The sequence below is a fragment of the Myotis brandtii genome, unplaced genomic scaffold (genome assembly GCF_000412655.1).
Source record: "Myotis brandtii unplaced genomic scaffold, ASM41265v1 scaffold488, whole genome shotgun sequence".
In the NCBI taxonomy this organism is placed as follows: Eukaryota; Metazoa; Chordata; class Mammalia; order Chiroptera; family Vespertilionidae; genus Myotis; species Myotis brandtii.
Window position 1 is genome coordinate 2,004,571 of NW_005368638.1, and position 17,352 is coordinate 2,021,922.

The following is a 17,352-nucleotide window of genomic DNA, read 5'->3' on the forward strand; positions in this document are numbered from 1 at the left end:
GCTGAGAGGGGGGCGGTGGTCAGGGCGGTGGTCAGGGCGGTGGTCAGGGCTCCGTGCTGCCACTGGGGACGGGCGCCGACTGTGTGCTGTGCACCTGCAGACGTTCACGTCACTCACGTTTCCTGATCCCCCTGCGACGACAGTGCTGGCAGGTCTGCTCTACAGGTGCTAGAGGCCCTGAGAGGTTTGGCTAAAGTCCACGGTCACGCTGGTCTGCTTGCTCTCAGTCCGGGACGGTGACTGAAGCAGCGACTTCTCACCCCGCAGAGCCCAGCACTGCCCCCTCCGTCAGCTCACCATCCTGCTCCGTCCAACTTCCGCCGCCAGCTGCTGCTCTCTCAGTCCTAACCTCCTTGCTCTCAGAGCCACCCCAGGCCCGTTCTCCAGCAAACCTCCCAAACAGACAGGCGGCTGCATCCCTTCCAGCGCTCCTTTCACACTCCCCTGCACTCCGATGCCCTGCCAGTGGAGGGAGCTCTCCCTTGCCCACCACCCCCGCCGGCTCCTCCTGAGGGGGCTGTGGTGCCCAGACTGTGAGATGCTCACCAGGACCCATGGCCCCAAGCACTGCCCGACTGCACGAAGCAGGAGCTCTGAAAACACTGGTGTCCTTTCCTGAAGTGGCCATGACAACCAAGGCTGGGTGGGAGCAGGGCTGTGGGGTGCAGGGCCGTGGGTGCAGGGCCATGGGGTGCAGGGCTGTGGGTGCAGGGCTGTGGGTGCAAGGCCGTGGGTGCAGGGCTGTGGATGCAGGGCTGTGGGTGCAGGGCCGTGGTTATAGGGCCGTGGGTGCAGGGCTGTGGGTGCAGAGCCATGGGGTGCAGGGCTGTGGGTGCAGGGCCATGGGGTGCAGGGCCGTGGGTGCAGGGCTGTGGGTGCAGGGCCCTCCCCTGCACTCCGATGCCCTGCCAGTGGAGGGAGCTCTCCCTTGCCCACCACCCCCGCCGGCTCCTCCTGAGGGGGCTGTGGTGCCCAGACTGTGAGATGCTCACCAGGACCCATGGCCCCAAGCACTGCCTGACTGCACGAAGCAGGAGCTCTGAAAACACTGGTGTCCTTTCCTGAAGTGGCCATGACAACCAAGGCTGGGTGGGAGCAGGGCTGTGGGGTGCAGGGCCGTGGGTGCAGGGCCATGGGGTGCAGGGCCGTGGGTGCAGGGCCGTGGGTGCAGGGCCGTGGGTACAGGGCCGTGGGTGCATTGCCATGGGGTGCAGGGCTGTGGGTGCAGGGCCGTGGGTGCAGGCACTGGCTATGGAATGGCCTCTCTTCCCCAGCCCAGTCTCCGCACTCACACGTGCTCCTGGCATGGGGCAGGATTGCAGATAGAAGGTCTGCTGCCCTAGAGGCCTCACCCAGAGAGCTGTTCTCACCCAGAGGCCGGGGCCCAGGGTAGGGTCTGCGGTGCCTCTCACCCCAGCACCTGAAGGACTGGGTCCGTGGGGAGTGAGGCCTACAGTCTGTGCTTGGAGAGTCACAGGGCAAGTGCGGAAGGAGCTCTGTTTTTCTAAAAAGTTTGCACACAGCCCAGGCTTCCTCCCTGGCTGCCGGCACCTCCCCTGGCACCTGGCACTAGCCCGGACCCTGGGGGAGCTCTGCCTGGGCCTTGGTGGCCCTGAGGCAAGAACCATGGGTCGCCATCTCTGAGCAGAGGTGTCACCACCGCCTAGTTACCAATGCAGAAGAGGGGGAGCCGCGGGCGAGGAGGGTGGGGAGCACCAGCAAGGCCGCTGTGCCACTGGAGCACGCTGGCAGAGGGTCAGCAGGTGTGTGAGGGCCCAGCTCTCTGGGCCTCCTGGGCGGGAAGTGCTTGGGCCCAGGTGCACTGGACACAACCTGGGACTGCTGTCCAGGAGCACGCGCTGGCGTTGTCATTGGCGCTCCGCCCCACGCAGAGCAGAAGCAAGGCGAGGACGGGCTAAGCCACGCAGATGCATCGCTCACCTGGCTCTCGGTTTACCCAGGGTCCTCTGAGTGTGTGCAGTACTTTCGGAAATGCAGAGCAGAGGGGCGAGGACGCCTTCTTCCTGGGTCACGGACACAGAGGTGATGCGAGGGGTGATGGAGGAGTCAGCTCCCGGGGAGATGGAGGGCTGGCCTGTCAAGTTGGACCACATGGTCTTTAAGGCTTATGTTCTGTGATGGGGGAATAACCGAGAAGTAGAGAGAAAGAAACTGTGATGAGAATTACCCAAGGCTACAACCAGCACAGTAGGGATTCAAATTCCGGTGTTTTCCATGGACACATCTCCAGCCCTGAGCTCTAGGGAGAGCGGACACTAGTCCTCCCTGGAGAGAGGGTTTCCCTTAACCTCATTGTGGACGCAGTGTGTGAATGGCTGTGGGTTGCCCAGCCTTTTTGGGTCTCAGACAGGAGGTTGGAGTCCAAGCTTCCTGCAGTGCTGGTGGGGGAGGGGCCGGGCTGGGGATGCAGGGCAAGGCGTTTGGCTTCAGAGGGCTTCCAGGGCTCAGAGGCCAGGAATAACCACACCTCTCTGGTCATGCCAGGAGACCTTAGTGTGCTGGAGTCTTTTTGAAAATATGTTTTTATTGGTTTTTAGAGAGAGAGAGGAAGGGAGAAGGAGAGAGAGAGAAACATAGATGTGAGTGAGACACATTAATTGTCCCCGGCCAAAGATCAAACCTGCAACCTGGGTATGTGCCCTGACTGGAAATCAAACCGCTGACTTTTGGTGCACGGCATGACACCAACCAACTGAGCCACACCCGCCAGGGCCGGAGTCTTCTACCTGTAATGAAAAAAAACAAATCTGTGGTGTAAGTGGCTTTAACCAAGATGCCATTTGAATACCCAAACCACCCTCAAAGCCCTTGATTGGTTTGAGACTCTTCCACTGTGGCACTGAGAGCCTCTCCTTGTCTCTTCTACCGCCCCTGCCCATGGCAAATGCGCGCACATGCGCACACACCAAAAACAGATGAAGGCCTGAATGTTCCGCCGAATGTTATAAATTACTGTGATCTTCTTTCTACCAGAGTTACCCAAGTGACTAAATTAGCTACGGGAAATTTATTAATTTCCTCGCCAAGTGAAAGACTCAGCAGATTATCCATGAGGGTTAACAGAACCTTGCAAAAAGGTACCCCGAGGCAATGCTTTGGAGATGATTAGGGATCAGTGACAGCGAACCCATTAACCAGCACTTGGAATATGTTCTTTTGCATCATTTAGTGAAAGAAAACTTTGGCCTTCTTCCTCTTTCATCTTGATTTTCTTTTTCCAAAAGTCATTGTAAGAGAACAGCGCATAGCCCCAGCTTTAGGCTCTCTGCCCATCACTCAATGTGTGTGCGTGCCTGTGGGGTCTGAGGGGGTGTGTGGGTGTGTTTACCTGCCTCCCGACTCTAAGTCATGGGCCATTAATGGTGTCTGACTGCACAGCAGGGAGCCACTAAATATTATACTCTTTATAAGTAATCTGTTGCCCAAGGCACTGAACCACTTAATGGAGACGGGAATTAATGTCTAACTTAAAAATAGATCGTTCTACAAATATAGATGACCAAAAGCATAATTTAAGCTGTTCTATTTCCTCTACTACTTGGATGGGTGCAAGAGAAGGGATAAGTACAAATACTAATAAACAAGTATTGATCCATTTTGCACATTACTTTCCATGTGTTATCTGTTTTGGTTATCATAATAACCATGCAGGAGAGACACCATGACTGTTCCCATTTTATAGATAAAGAAACCGAGGCTTTGAAAGGTTCATGTGACCAGTCCAAGGTCGTGCTGTGGTATTGAAATCCAAGTGCATATGACTTATAATTGCTGGATACTGCATCTCTGGGGCAGAAAGGGTGAGGCAAAGAGTGGGTACATGTGCTAGGATGGCAACTAATGTGCTCAAATGCAAGTGTGGTGCTTGTTTGCTTAACAAGTTGATACTGAGTGGTTAGAGAACGCAGTGGTACGGGTGAGATTGAGAAGGACCAGGCGGGTTTTACGGCACAAACCTCGGGAGAGAGAGGTGGACGCTGGGTGCTCAGCAAGCTGCCCCTGATGACTGGCCTTTCTGAACCCTGAGCCCTGGCCCCTGGGACCTAGTCGCTGACCATGGGTGATGTGAGGAGAGCCAGCTCAGGGGGTTCTAGGTGAGCATGTGTTTTTCATTCAGGGCGATCCTCCCAGGTTCAGCTGGGCTGATCTTCTCAGTCCCATGCTGGGCTGACCCTTGTCGAGCCCCACACCAAAGTCACTCCCACAGCCTGGGTAATGCAGGTGGAGGCTCTGTCTGTGGGGCTCAGCTGCTCCCTGATCACCATGATCACCATACAGGCCGGAGTGAGCTCTGCCCAGCTCTCTCCCTGGCACCCCCTGGGTCTTAGGGGCAGTGTTGTGTGGAGATGATGTACTGAGAGACCATGCAGGGGCTGACGGATGGGCAATGGGTGTCAGAGACACACCTGGTGGATGGGAGGGTGGGAGGCAGGTCCGCCGCTCAGCGTGCTCTGGTCTCTGTGCCTCCCTGCAGAGCTGGCATGGACCTTACAGATGCCAGTCCCTCGAGGAAGCTGGACCCACAATCTTCACCCTGTGCTCGTGCCCGGCTGGCAGAGAAGGCAGAAGTCTAGCTTTTTTCATCCCTGGCATGCGACCTCCTACTCCATTTGACATATGTAGCCAGGCCCTTGTATGCGGTTAGCACCACCCTTGTTTCATGAGTGAGAGCTGAAGTGGGGCATCCCCCACGGCGGAGGCTCAGAGGAGACCCTGTGGATTGAGGACGGGCTGCAGATGGACTCTGGGGTCTGGAGGGAGGGAGAAAACAGGTGAAAGGGGCAGCTTGATGGGAGTGTCCCACCAGCGCCTTTCTGGGGAGGTGTGCCTGCCCTCCTCTTCCCAGGCCAGTGCCAAGTGTGCTGGGAGCTGTCCAGCCCACAGTCTGCTGAACTGGTAGGGCAGCCGCCCCACCTGTCAGCTGGGCCAGAGAACAGCCTGTAGTTAATGAGCTGGTGACCTGTTCAGGGCGTGGGTGTGCGTGGGTGTGCGTGGCTGGGGCGCTGGGGGGGAGCCACTGCCCATCACCATGCCTGACCTGTGAGCGATTGGTTAATTAAAACCAAGCCCAAGGAGACCCGCAGTGGGGTGGGAACTTCTTGCTACAGAGATTCCAGGTTTCAGACTAAATAACAAAAAGGTATAGAATCTATACTATAGATTATTCAAGCACCTTCTGTTAGCGATGTGAACGTGGAGGCCCTGAAGGGGACAGTGACTAACCGCTGGTCACACAGCTAATCAGGAGTTTGTCCAGGGCCAGACCTTGTCCCTACCGTAGCCCACGTTCTACAGACAGTAGTTGGTATATAGTTACACCCAGATATCCTTACTACCAGCTGCTAGTGTATAGTCCTTCTGTATCACTATCTCAATTTAAAAATGTTATTAAGTATTTAATATGTGCCGGCGCCTGTTCAAAGCTCTTCGCATTTATTACCCGACGCCTCTACTCCTCTCAAAAGTCCTGTGAGGGAGAGAGGATTGTCATCGCCATTTCCCAGGCGAGGAAACAGGCAGAGAGGTGAGCTGATGCCCACAGTGCATTTGGAGAGCTGGGCCTGGGTGGGGCCGTCCCCCCTCCAGAGGGGCCTCTGGACCGCTGCCTTCTGTGCCTCTGCAGACACCTTGGCCGGGGCCAGGGTGTGCCTGTGCCTTTATGTTCACAGAGAGTGAGAAGGAGAAAGACAGAAACGCATTGTGGGAAAGGAAGTTGATGAAGGTATCTTATTGAGGGACCAAAAATTTAGTTTTTGATCCCTCAACAAGAGAGCCATCGAAGACAGACAACAGCCCTTCCCAAAGAGGCTAAACACAACGGCTCAGAGACCTTGAGGTCCTGGGCCAGGCCCCTGACTGCGGGTCTCAGCCCCTCCCCCTGGGTCTCAGCCCCTCCCCGCAGTGAAGGCCTCTCCAGGGACAGAGCCCCATCCTCACGGAGGTCTCAGGAGAGCAGGGAGGCTCCCCTCTGCCTGCAGGTGAGAATTGGCCAGGTGTTACCAACTGCCGCCGCGGAGTGGTGGTTACATCAAGTTCATTCGTGTTCTCTCTAGTTTCTGTGTGCTTGAAATTTTCTATAAAAAGATTTTTTTAAACTGTAATGAAAGATGCCCTGTCCTCAGGAAAGTGCCTCGGGGTGGACTCTGGTTTGGAAGGAGGAAGGTTGGCACGGCCTGCAGCGGGAGGCTGATCCAGGCAGCGTCTGATAGGAAGCTTTCGGGTACAAGGCACTAAAGTTCTCTAACTTCTGTCCATCTAGCCACCAGCCTCTACACCAGTGATGGCGAACCTTTGGAGCTCAGCGTGTCAGCATTTTGAAAAACCCTAACTTAACTCTGGTGCCGTGTCACATATAGAAATTTTTTGATATTTGCAACCATAGTAAAACAAAGACTTATATTTTTGATATTTATTTTATATATTTAAATGCCATTTAACAAAGAAAAATCAACCAAAAAAATGAGTTCGCGTGTCACCTCTGACACGCGTGTCGTAGGTTCGCCATCACTGCTCTACACCCACCCCCACCCCGAGCATGCCCACTGTGCACTGACCGCTCACAGCTGATAGGCTAATCAGGAGTCAGCAAACTGGCCCGCAGGCCAAATTTGACCAGCCCGGGCAGTGTGGAATACAGCCAGGCCCATCCATTGACGTGTGGCCTGAGGCTGAAAATGTTTGCTCCTGACCCTTACAGATGCGTCCTGGGCTGATCCGGCAGCAGGGACTTCGGCTCCTACCCAGCCGGGCTGTATGTTTGCCAATCAGTTGTATCTGGTCCCAAACCTGTGTGTGCCTGTTGTAGTTATTGTTGTAAGTATATAACTTTAATCAAACAGTGTCTAGATCAGTGAAATAGGAGTGTGAAAAGAAAGTGTTATTTCTACGAAAATTAGGTTAAATGCCTCGGAAAGACCCAGTAAATGCAAGTCAATGAAAACAATTGCTGTTCTATCAGCTACAGGCAAAGGCGTTGTATAAAGCAGAACTGGGGCCTTGTAAAAATCCAGTCATTTTGCATTGGAAGAGCTTTGTGAATATCTGTGAGGGTCACGAAAGGACAGGAGCTGCACGCTGGACAATACTCTCTGGTGTGGTTTGGGTAGGAATTATGGCCCATATTGAAGAGAAGGCCTTCCATCCAAGTGTTGGAAAGTAGAGGTGCATCTGTGTTGGGAAAGGAAAACAAAAGGCTTAAGGAATACACATGCACACACACATGCACACACACACGCACACACGCATGCACACATGCATGCACACACACATGCACACATATACGCTCACGCACACACACACACGCACACACGCACACACACATGCATGCACACACACACATGCACACATACACGCTCACGCACACACACACACGCACACACCTGTAGTTTTGGGAACATGTTTTATGGGTTTCTACATGAACCACCTTTTCCAAAATGACCCAATTACTAACCCAGCAGTGTCAGATCTGTGGGCTTCTCCTAAAACAGAAAATTCACCCTAAAATTGCTTTTTAAAAATGCAGTTTCCCGTCATGTCATTCTGTTATCTTCTGTCTTCCCCTTGTTTCCCTCCCAGCGTGGAGACGCCTGCAGAAGCAGAGGGGAGGGAAGGCGCCTTGTGCAGCACTGGCCTTGGTGCCAGGGACCTGGGACAGAGGCAGCTGGCAGCAGACATAGCTGGAGTGGCCAGGTGAGTAACAAACAGTTAGCTGATTGAGCAAACAAGTCAACATATGGAGGATAATGGGAACCAGTTTTCTCACTATCCGAGGAAGGACTTAGAAAAACAAGCACAGGGAAGTCTAGGAAGGACCCTGAGGGTTGGAAATATCATGTGAACTCCTGGGCTTTTGAAGATATCTATCCAGATGACACAGGAACTTTAGGGGGATACAGGCAGGCTTAGGGAATTTTTAGAATTGGGGTCCATGGAAAAACACGGGGCTACAGACTGGGAGAAGGTACATTTCCATAACACAAGGAAGCCAGGTGCAGTTACATTTCCATAAGACAAGGGAGCAGCAACAGGTATATTTCCAAAAGACAAGGGAACTGGGAGTAGCCAAAAAAGGTCTATATTTACAAAATAAAGAAGGAGGAAGAAAGCCCAGAAGGAATAGGAGGACAATGAGGGAGGAGGGCCTCAGGGGTCACTATATAGTAACCAATTCGAAAGGGAATATTGATCAATCAGAAGGGATATCAGGGCGCAGGAACTGTGGCCTTTATACTGCAAACCATGGAAACAGGAAGTTGGTGGGACCCTTTCCCTCTCCCCACGTGGGAGCCTGTACTTGTTCTTCAATAAATCTCCACCTTTGTTATACTACCCTCTGTCCGTGGATTCATTCCTCAACTCTGGCAGACAAAGAATCTGGGTTCCAGTCCAAAAATTCCATTTCACAGACAGATATAGAAATAGTTATAGATAGATGTGTATATTGATGTATGCCAGCGATTTCGAACTGGTGTTGAAGTATAGTAACCTCCATCTTGGGTAAAAACTGCTGTTTGAAATTTTAACCCTGCTATTCTGGCTTCTGTAAACATTTGCTTGCTTAATAGAGAAAATAAGACTACTCCCATTCCAGAGAGGCCGTAAACTCTGCCCCAGACAGAGTTGTCAGTGCTGGCGCCAGGCCAGGCCTTGAGATATGGTCTCACGGCCCTGTCCCAGCACACAGGACTTTTTCTCAGAAGGTCCAGAAGTCTCTGAGAATTTTGTTTTCCAAATTTGGAAAACAAAGAGCTGAAAAACATATAAATTGAAAAGACTTCCACCATATTAGGCCCCAGAATTTGAGAAGCAAGAGTTCCTCTGGGCTCGCTAGTGCTAGTGAAAATGAATAGGACTCCAAATAAATTTGACTTATTGATTAGGGCGTCTTCTGATTTGCAATATAACAGTGTGCCTCAAGAATTTTTGAAACATGCACTACCTGATTATTTAGTCAGGGCACTGACCTCTCTTCCCTTAGATTGTCAAATAAAAAAGGACGACAGCCAACACAACAGGCATCTTGTGTGAATGAATCAAAACTATGCCTAATTTTTGTCAGATCAGCAAAAATATATTTATGGTGCCGCAGTGTTCGTAGCTGATGTGTGCCGTGCGGGGAAAGGGTGGAAATCACTGATGTGTGCTATGCTCACTTAGAGCACTGAGACGCAATGACAGCTAAGTAGCAATGAGCACACTGAGCATACAGCCTTTAGAGTACAACCTATTCAATAAAATAAGAACCCACCGTCCATATTGATGCGAATAAGTGAATGCCTACACGAATAAATGGGGAAGGGAATGGTATTCCTTTCAAAATAATGCAACTACTGAAGGTTGAACCGACAGAAACAGTCGCCATCTGCCAGCCTTCCCTGTGGCTGGAGTGGTAAGCAGCTCTGACAAAGAGGCCGGGAACTTAAGTGGACCAGAAGGTTGGTCAGTAAAAGTTTGACGAGGCTCAGAATATTGGCATATCAGCCGATCTCCTCACAAAATGTTAACCAAATACGGAGGGAAAGATGATGACTCGTTATAGAGAAAGCCTGCAGCCCCCCTCCTGGCCAGATGGTAAGGTCAATATCACTGGGGGGGGGGGGCAGCTAGGTGCCTCCCGGTGATAGGTACTGAGCTCAGCATCCGCCCTGTGTTCCTGCCGAGAAGGGGGAGGAGGGGGCCGGGTCTGGGCAGCATGAGGTCGAGATCATCCTAGGAAATGAAAGACCTGTAAGGCCAGGGAGACAGGGAATTGTTCTTGAAAGGAGACTGAGGAGACAGGGCAACTAACCACAATGTGTGATCTTGAATTGGATCCTGGGCCAAACAAGAAAAACAGACGTTCTGGGAGAGTTGACACAATTTGAAGACAGTCTGTGGATTGGCTGGGAGATTTATATCCATGTAATTTCCTGACTGGAGGAATCATTGTAATGCAGGAGATGTCTGTATGTTGGGGGACCTACACACTGGAACATTTAGAGCTTATGGAGAAAGACAGAGGGAGAAGAGAGAGATAAAGCTGTGTCATTAAGTAGTAACAATGGAGAGCCTGAATGTAGAGGATGAAAGAGTTCTTTGCATTATCCTTGCAAATTTTATGAAGATCTGAGACTTTCCAAATTAAAAAACAAATTAGCGAAAAATTTAAATGAAATAAAATTAAATCAAAGAGCTAGAAGGATTCCCGTCCTGAAGACGCAGGCGAGGTCTGTGCAGACGCCGGCTCACTCCTCTGCACACTCTGGGCTGGTGCTTGTCCCTGCATCCATCCTCGGCTGGTTCCCCCTGACCTCAGGTGCTGCTGGTGACAGGGACCAGAGGCCCCATCTTCAGGCAGGAGGCAAGTTCCCTGGCTTGGATTAATCCCAACCTGCCCTTGGAGATTCTGGATGGGTGTGAATCTAACCCAAACCATAGAGTTGTTGCATCATGGCAAAAGATAGCTCCCCAAAGGAAAACATTCATGTTTTGGGGAAATAACCTAGACAACCAAAAAAAGTCCACACACAGCAATGTGTAGGGCAGATGCTCAAGAAGGTAAATTTTGTGCCGACGCAGAGGTGAGAAAACCCTTTTACCAAAAGAATTAAAATTATTTTCTAGGAAAATATAAATTATTCAAGAGAATGAAAAGACAAGCCAAAGTAGGGAAAACATTTGCAAAAGACATATCTGATAAAGGACTGTTAACCAAAATATACAAAGAACTCTTAAAGCGCAGCAATAAGAAAATGAGCTACTCAGCTAAAAAGTGGGCCAAAGACTCGTCAAAAAGGTCATCAAAGAAGACGCACAGGTGGCAAGTGAGTGTATGGGAGATGCTCCCCATCGTATGTCCTCAGGGAAATGCAAAGGAAAACAGCATGAGGTCCCACTGCACACCTGTCAGAAGGGCCGCCATCCCGAACACTGACCACACCGGTGCTGGCGAGGCTGTGGAGCGACAGGACTCCGGTCATTGCCGGGGAACGCACCATGGCACAGCCACTTTGAGAGACAGTTTGGTGATTTCTTAGAAACAAAACCCACTTTTACTATGTGATCCAGCAGCCACACTCCTCAGTTTTACTCAAGTGCGTGGGAAACGCAAAGCCTACACATGGATGTTCACAGCAGCTTCCTTCATCATCGCCACAGCCGGAAGCACCAAGGTGTCCTCAGTAGGGGATGGATAGATAGACAGCGGCCCATCCAGACAACGGCAGGTTAGTCAGGACTGAAAAGAAATGAGATACCAAGACAGGGAAAGCTGGAGGAAGTTTAAAAGCACATGACTATGTGAAAGAAGCTAATCTAAAAAGGCTGTATGATTTCAATGATATGAGAGTCTGGAAAAGGCAAAACTATGGAGACAGTGAAAAGATCAGAAGTTTCCAGGGGTTAGAGGGGGAAGGAACAGGTAGGCAGAGCACAGAGGGTGGCTTGGGAAGTGAAACTGCTCTGTATGACTGCAGTGTGGATGCAGGTCATTGGTCAAAACCCATAGACCAAGCATGTCAAACTCGCAGCCCCCGGGCCGCAGAGAGCCCACAATGAATATTTTTGTGGCCCAGCCAATATAACAGTATGTAAAAAACGTTTTAATAAAAATTTCCTACCTTAATATTTACAGTATCCTGTTATACATAATTATTAATAATGAACTACAACGTTTGCTAATGACTGATTACTATAATCATGGCACCTTACACGCAGGCGCACCATTTCTCTCCACTAATACCAGCAGCGAATAATTTAGCAGGCGATTGCCACGTCATTAGTCTTGGACTGACTTGCTTGGTGTGCGCAACAGGAAATATTTTGCTTTCAGAGAACAAGAAAAATAGGTTTATTTGCATTACGTTTATTAATTTGTGAAGTTATTCAGTGTCTGGTAAGTTAATGTTCAAGAAAAAATATTAATTTTTATTAAATTTTTCTATTATTTTATGTTAATGATTACTCATTTATTTCAGCCCTTTGTATTCAGCATGTCTCTATCTAAATAAACCTACGTTTTTATGAAAATTGAAGCTTTTGCTTTATTGCGGCCCACATACACTTAAACCTTGTTTATTTGGCTTTGAATTTGACATGCTTGCCATAGAGCGTGCCACACCAAGAGGGACTCTCATGTAAACTGTGGCATTGGGGTGATAGTGACAAGACAATGTAGGCTCATTGATTGTGACAAGTGTACCCCTGTGGCACTGGGTGCTGCTAGAGGGGGAGGTTGTGCATGTGTATGGGGGGTATATATAGGGTATCTGTACTTTCTGTTCTATTTTGCTGTGAACCTAAAACTTCTCTAAAAAAACAAAGTCTATTAACATATATAAAACTAAAGTCAATTAAAAAGATAGTCAAAGATCTATCCTCAAAAGAAAGCAGGCTCCGGCAATCCTATAGGAAACGTTACCAAATTTTCAAGAAAGATACAATTGCTGTGTAATACAAGCTGTTTCACAACTTAGCAAAAGTAAAGGTCTTCCTGCCTCTTTTCATAACCCTGACATGCGTTTATCTTATTGTTGTTGTTGCTTGTTAATTCTCACCTAAGGATATTTTTTCCTTTGCTTTTCAGAGACACTGGAAGGGAGAGATGGGTAAAGAGAGAATGAGAGAGAGAGAAACATCAGTGTGACAGACATTGACTGGCTGCCTGGCACACGCACCCCAACCAAGGGCAGAGAGCAAATGCACAACCCAGGTAGGTGCCCTTGACCAGGAATGGAACCCATGACCCTTCAGTGCATGAGACCGATGCTCTAATCACTTAGTCACACTGGCCAGCACAGACATGCATATATCTTAAATTATATATTAACACAGTGAATGAACTAATGAATTTAAAGAAAAAATGCATCATGACCAATAGAATTTTTCTCAGAAATGCAAGGGATGTGCAAGATTGCTGTAAAGGAAACTCGAAAGTAGACTAAAGGATGTAAAGGTCCTCAATAAATGGAGAGTCATTAAATGTTCTAGGATAGAGGACTCAATTGTGTAGAGATGTGGTTTCTTCCCAAATCAGTCTATAGATGTAATTCCAATCAAAACACCGACAGGATTTTTAGGGAAGTTTGAAAAGATTAGTCTTTTAAAGTTCATCTGAATTAGAAGTGCATGAGGATAGCAGAGTCAATTTTAAAAAGAATAATAATCAGGAGGTATATGAACTACCACTTAGCAAACATATTTTAAAGTTAAGTAACCAAAATACTGAGGTATTGGTGCATGCCAAGACTGACCAGCAGACCCTGAGCAATAGATGAATGGATTACTCTGACACATATTTCTGTGAAAGAGAAGGCTAAGGGACTGCTTGGCAGGAGGCACCAAACAGCCCTGTTCACCTGCCTCCTCAGGCTTTTATTATAACAACAGCTTGAACTAAAATTAACGTCTAGATATAATCAGCAGGGTAAGCATCCTTGAGAAAACACATGCTTCTACAAGGTGTGTCTAAAGACTAAACATAGAGATTCCAGTAAAACATCCAGGGGCTCAGACTTATTTGGAAAAGTCAAGGCAGAGGCTGCCGCCTTTGGCAAGGTCCCCCTAGAGCAGTGGTTCTCAACCTTTTACACCACATCCTACCTCTTTTACTAAACAAAAAGGAGCTGTGAAGCAAATGTAGTTACAATTGTATGTACTTACTATTTATTCTAGGTACTGAACTTATGAGAGTTTGTTGTATTATTTCCTTGATTTTTCTATATGTTTAAAATGTTCCATAATAAAAAGAAAAAACATTTATAAGTAAAGATTTAGAATTGATGTGCATAAAATATTTTTAGAATGATGCCCAAGAAACTGGTAAGATGGTTGTCACTGGTAGGGCCATGTAAGTATGACATATCTGGACCCTAGGCATTTGGGCCTCTAAAAATATTTAAAATTATATTGTGTTTTATAATTGCCTTAGTAAAGAGACAAATAGGAGCCAGGCTGGACTCCTGATCATATGTTCATTATTACTGTGCACATTTTTTCTGGTTGTGAAAGAAATTAGAATGAGAGACTTAGAGGAGGCCCCGCGGGTCGTGAGGCCGTATGTGCTGGGCCGTGTGCCCAGTGGAGCCGTCACCTGGGCTTGGGGCAGGGACCGGGGTCAGGGGTCAGGGGGAGACCTCCTTTTCCCTCTATACCTTTTTATTTATTTGAACCTTTAAAATCATGTACATTTATCCTTTTTGGAAAAGGAGGCAAAACTTACACATGAATGAGTGAAAGATAATTAGCCCAATGGAAGGCTGAGCAGTTCACAGCGGAGCCACTACACACGGCCAGCCGCCCTGAAAAGATGCTCAACTGCACGCAGCAGAGAAATGCAAATCAGACAATGAAGAAGGCTTAACTAACAGCCTTGGGAAATGCTGTCGAGTGTCGGCTTGGGTGTGGAGAAATGGTCTCTCTCAGTGTGATGGGAGTGGAAATGGGTTTAGTCTTCAGGAGAGCCATTCATCGGTGTTTACCCACACAATGCAAATCCCCTGATCCGGCGTGTTTATTCCACGGTGTCTAAGGTCTAGAAGTACTCTCATGTGCAGAAAGACTTGTGCACAGGTATATCCATTGCAGCTTTGTTTAGCTGAAAAATTGGAAATGATCCAAACATCTATAAACAGATACATAGTGTGTTCCATTAACATAAAAAGTTTATAACCTAGACATACTAGTATTCTATTACAATAAACTATGGTGTATATATCCTGCAACGATTGTTAGTCAGTCATTAAAAGAATGAGCCGGATCACATGCAGCAACACAGAAAGTCTACCATATCAATACGTGAAAGAATCAAGCTGACAACAGCGAGTCTGAGCCCATCTGTCTGAGAGTCAGCAGTGTGTGTGTGTGAATGTGTGAGTTAGTGCCAGTGTTATGAGTGTGTGTGTATGTGTGTGTGTTAGTGCAAGTGTGTGAGAGTGTGTGTGTGAGAATGTGTGAGTTACTGCAAGTGTGTGAGAGTGTGAGTGTGTTAGTGCGAGTGTGTGAGAGTGTGAGAGTGTGTTAGTGCGAGTGTGTGTGAGAGTGTGTTAGTACGAGTGTGTGAGCATGTATGAGAATGTGTGAGTTAGTGCGAGTGTGTATGAGTGTGTTAGTGCGAGTGTGTGAGAATGTGTGAGTTACTGTGAGTGTGTGATTAAAAGAATGAGCCGGATCACGTGCAGCAACACAGAAGGTCTACCATATCAATACGTGAAAGAATCAAGCTGACAACAGCGAGTCTGAGCCCATCTGTCTGAGAGTCAGCAGTGTGTGTGTGTGTGTGTGTGTGTGAATGTGTGAGTTAGTGCCAGTGTTATGAGTGTGTGTGTATGTGTGTGTGTTAGTGCGAGTGTGTGTGTGTGTGAGAGTGTGTTAGTATGAGTGTGTGAGCGTGTATGAGAATGTGTGAGTTAGTGTGAGTGTGTGAGTGTGTTAGTGCGAGTGTGAGTATGAATATGTGTGAGAATGTGTGAGTTACTGTGAGTGTGTGAGTGTGAGTGTGTGAGAATGTGTGAGTTAGTGCGAGTGTGTGAGTGTGTGAGAGTGTGTAAGTGAGAGTGTGTTAGTGAGAGTGTGTGAGTGTGTGTGTGAGAATGTGAATTAGTGTGAGTGTGTGTGTGTGTGAGTTACTGCGAGTGTGTGAGTGTGTATGAGTGTGAGTGTGTGAGAGTGTGTGTGAGTTTATGTGTGTGAGTGTGTGTAACTGTGTGTGTATGACTGAGTGTATGTGAGTGTGTGAGTGTGTGTGTGTAAGTGTGTGTATGTATGTGTGTGTGAGAGAGTGTGAGTAGATGGAAGCTGTCTGGTGGGAGCCATGTTCAGCTCTGGACAAAGCCTGTCTCGGGAAGTCGGGTGGGGAAGGGGGTTTTACGCTGCATTTTGTGTATTTCCATCCTGCCTAATTTTCTTATAAAGAGAACATGTTTATATAACAACTAGAGGCCGGGTGCACGAAAATTCATGCACTCAGGGGGGTCCCTCAGCCCAGCTTGCACCCTCTTGCAGTCCGGGAGCCCTCAGGGGATGTCCAACTGACGCTATCCTGCAGGGAGCGGGCCTAAGCCACAGTCTGGCCGCCCTCTGCGAGAGGTGACCGGCGAGCCAAACAGGGCATGGCAAGTGGCTGGCCCCGTCCTGAATCGCCCCACCACTGCCGCCACCCATGGCCTCCCTCTGCAGGAGGCGACTGGGCAGGCAATCAGGGGATGGCGCTGGCCCCCACTGCCCTGCCACTGGTCGCTGCCGCCCCCTCACTCCATCGCCGTCCCCTCCCTCTGCCCGCTGGCACGCATCTTGACTGGCCTGGTGCCACCTGCTCGCCAGCCCCATCCCCCCATTCCTCTGTTCCATCGATTTGCATATTACACTTTTATTATATAGGATTATATACAATTTTCAACATTAAAAAAATTCAACAGGCAGTGCTGGGTGAGGCTGGACAGTTCTTGCTGCCCAGGCCCAGGGGGTCAGCGGCTGGGAGAAGCCGGTCTGGGCCTGGGGGCAGCTTGGGTTTGGACATTTGAAGCTTCAGAGTCCAGAGCTGGGGAGTCCTGGGGTTCAGCAGAAGTGGTGAGGCGAGGCCTGCCGGGCAGTTCACAGAGTCCAGGTGCAGTTTGCAACCCTGCCCCGTCCAGTGAGGGGTGCTCTCGCGCCCACTCCCACGGGGAGGTCCTGAGACTCGGGACATCCCAAGCAGGTAGAGCAGAGGCCTCCCGGGGTCACAGCACCGCGAGGGTCCAATCCCTGGCTCGAGGGAGTCCAGTGCTCAGGCTTGACACGCCTGCTGGTGGTGTGGGGAGCCCGGGGCACGTCAGGTGCTGAGCCCCACCTGCCCAGCATCCTGAGCCTGCCCAGCAGGGCCTCCCAGGATGGGCACCCAGGTGAGGGGGATGTGCTGTTGGACGCAGAGCCACCTGCTGGCTAAAGCCGATGCCCACACAGTAGTGAGCTGAAGCCAGGCCAGGCTCAGGACAGCCAGACTCAAGAAACCCAGGCCTGGCTCCTAGGGCTGCATGGAAGCTGATAACCTGCAACCAACCTGGACCTGGGTCCAGAGGTGGCCTGGACGCCTGCATGCGGCCCGCTCTCCCGCGAAGCCTCCCCACCCCCCCAGGAGGAAGCAAATGGAGTAAACATCTGACAGAAACCTATGCAGACTGTTGGTGTGGGCGCTGTGCTGGGTGCTGGGTGCTGGGCACGGACGGTGAGCAAGCGCACCCCTGCCCCCCGCTGCTCCCAGCTGCAGGGCATGCAGAGCATCAGCCCTTCCCCAGGACATGGCACTACTTCTCCCACAGAAGAGGGGACAGAGCAGGAGGTGGGTGCAGGGGGCACCCAGAGTGGCAGAGAGCAATCACC

General features: G+C 49.7%; 1 protein-coding gene across 1 annotated transcript in view; it reads right to left on the bottom strand.

Annotated features, from left to right (window-relative positions):
* Positions 1-2,114, bottom strand: part of PRR21 (proline rich 21) — a 91,787-nt gene extending 89,673 nt beyond the window's left edge. Inside the window, exons 1-3 of the mRNA XM_014547889.1 lie at positions 1,942-2,114; positions 993-1,216; positions 547-765 (exon numbers count right to left, since the gene is read on the bottom strand). Coding sequence (XP_014403375.1) covers positions 547-765; positions 993-1,216; positions 1,942-2,114 — 616 coding nt within the window. The remainder of the gene's footprint in view (positions 1-546; positions 766-992; positions 1,217-1,941) is intronic.
* Between the last annotated feature and the right edge of the window lie 15,238 nt (positions 2,115-17,352).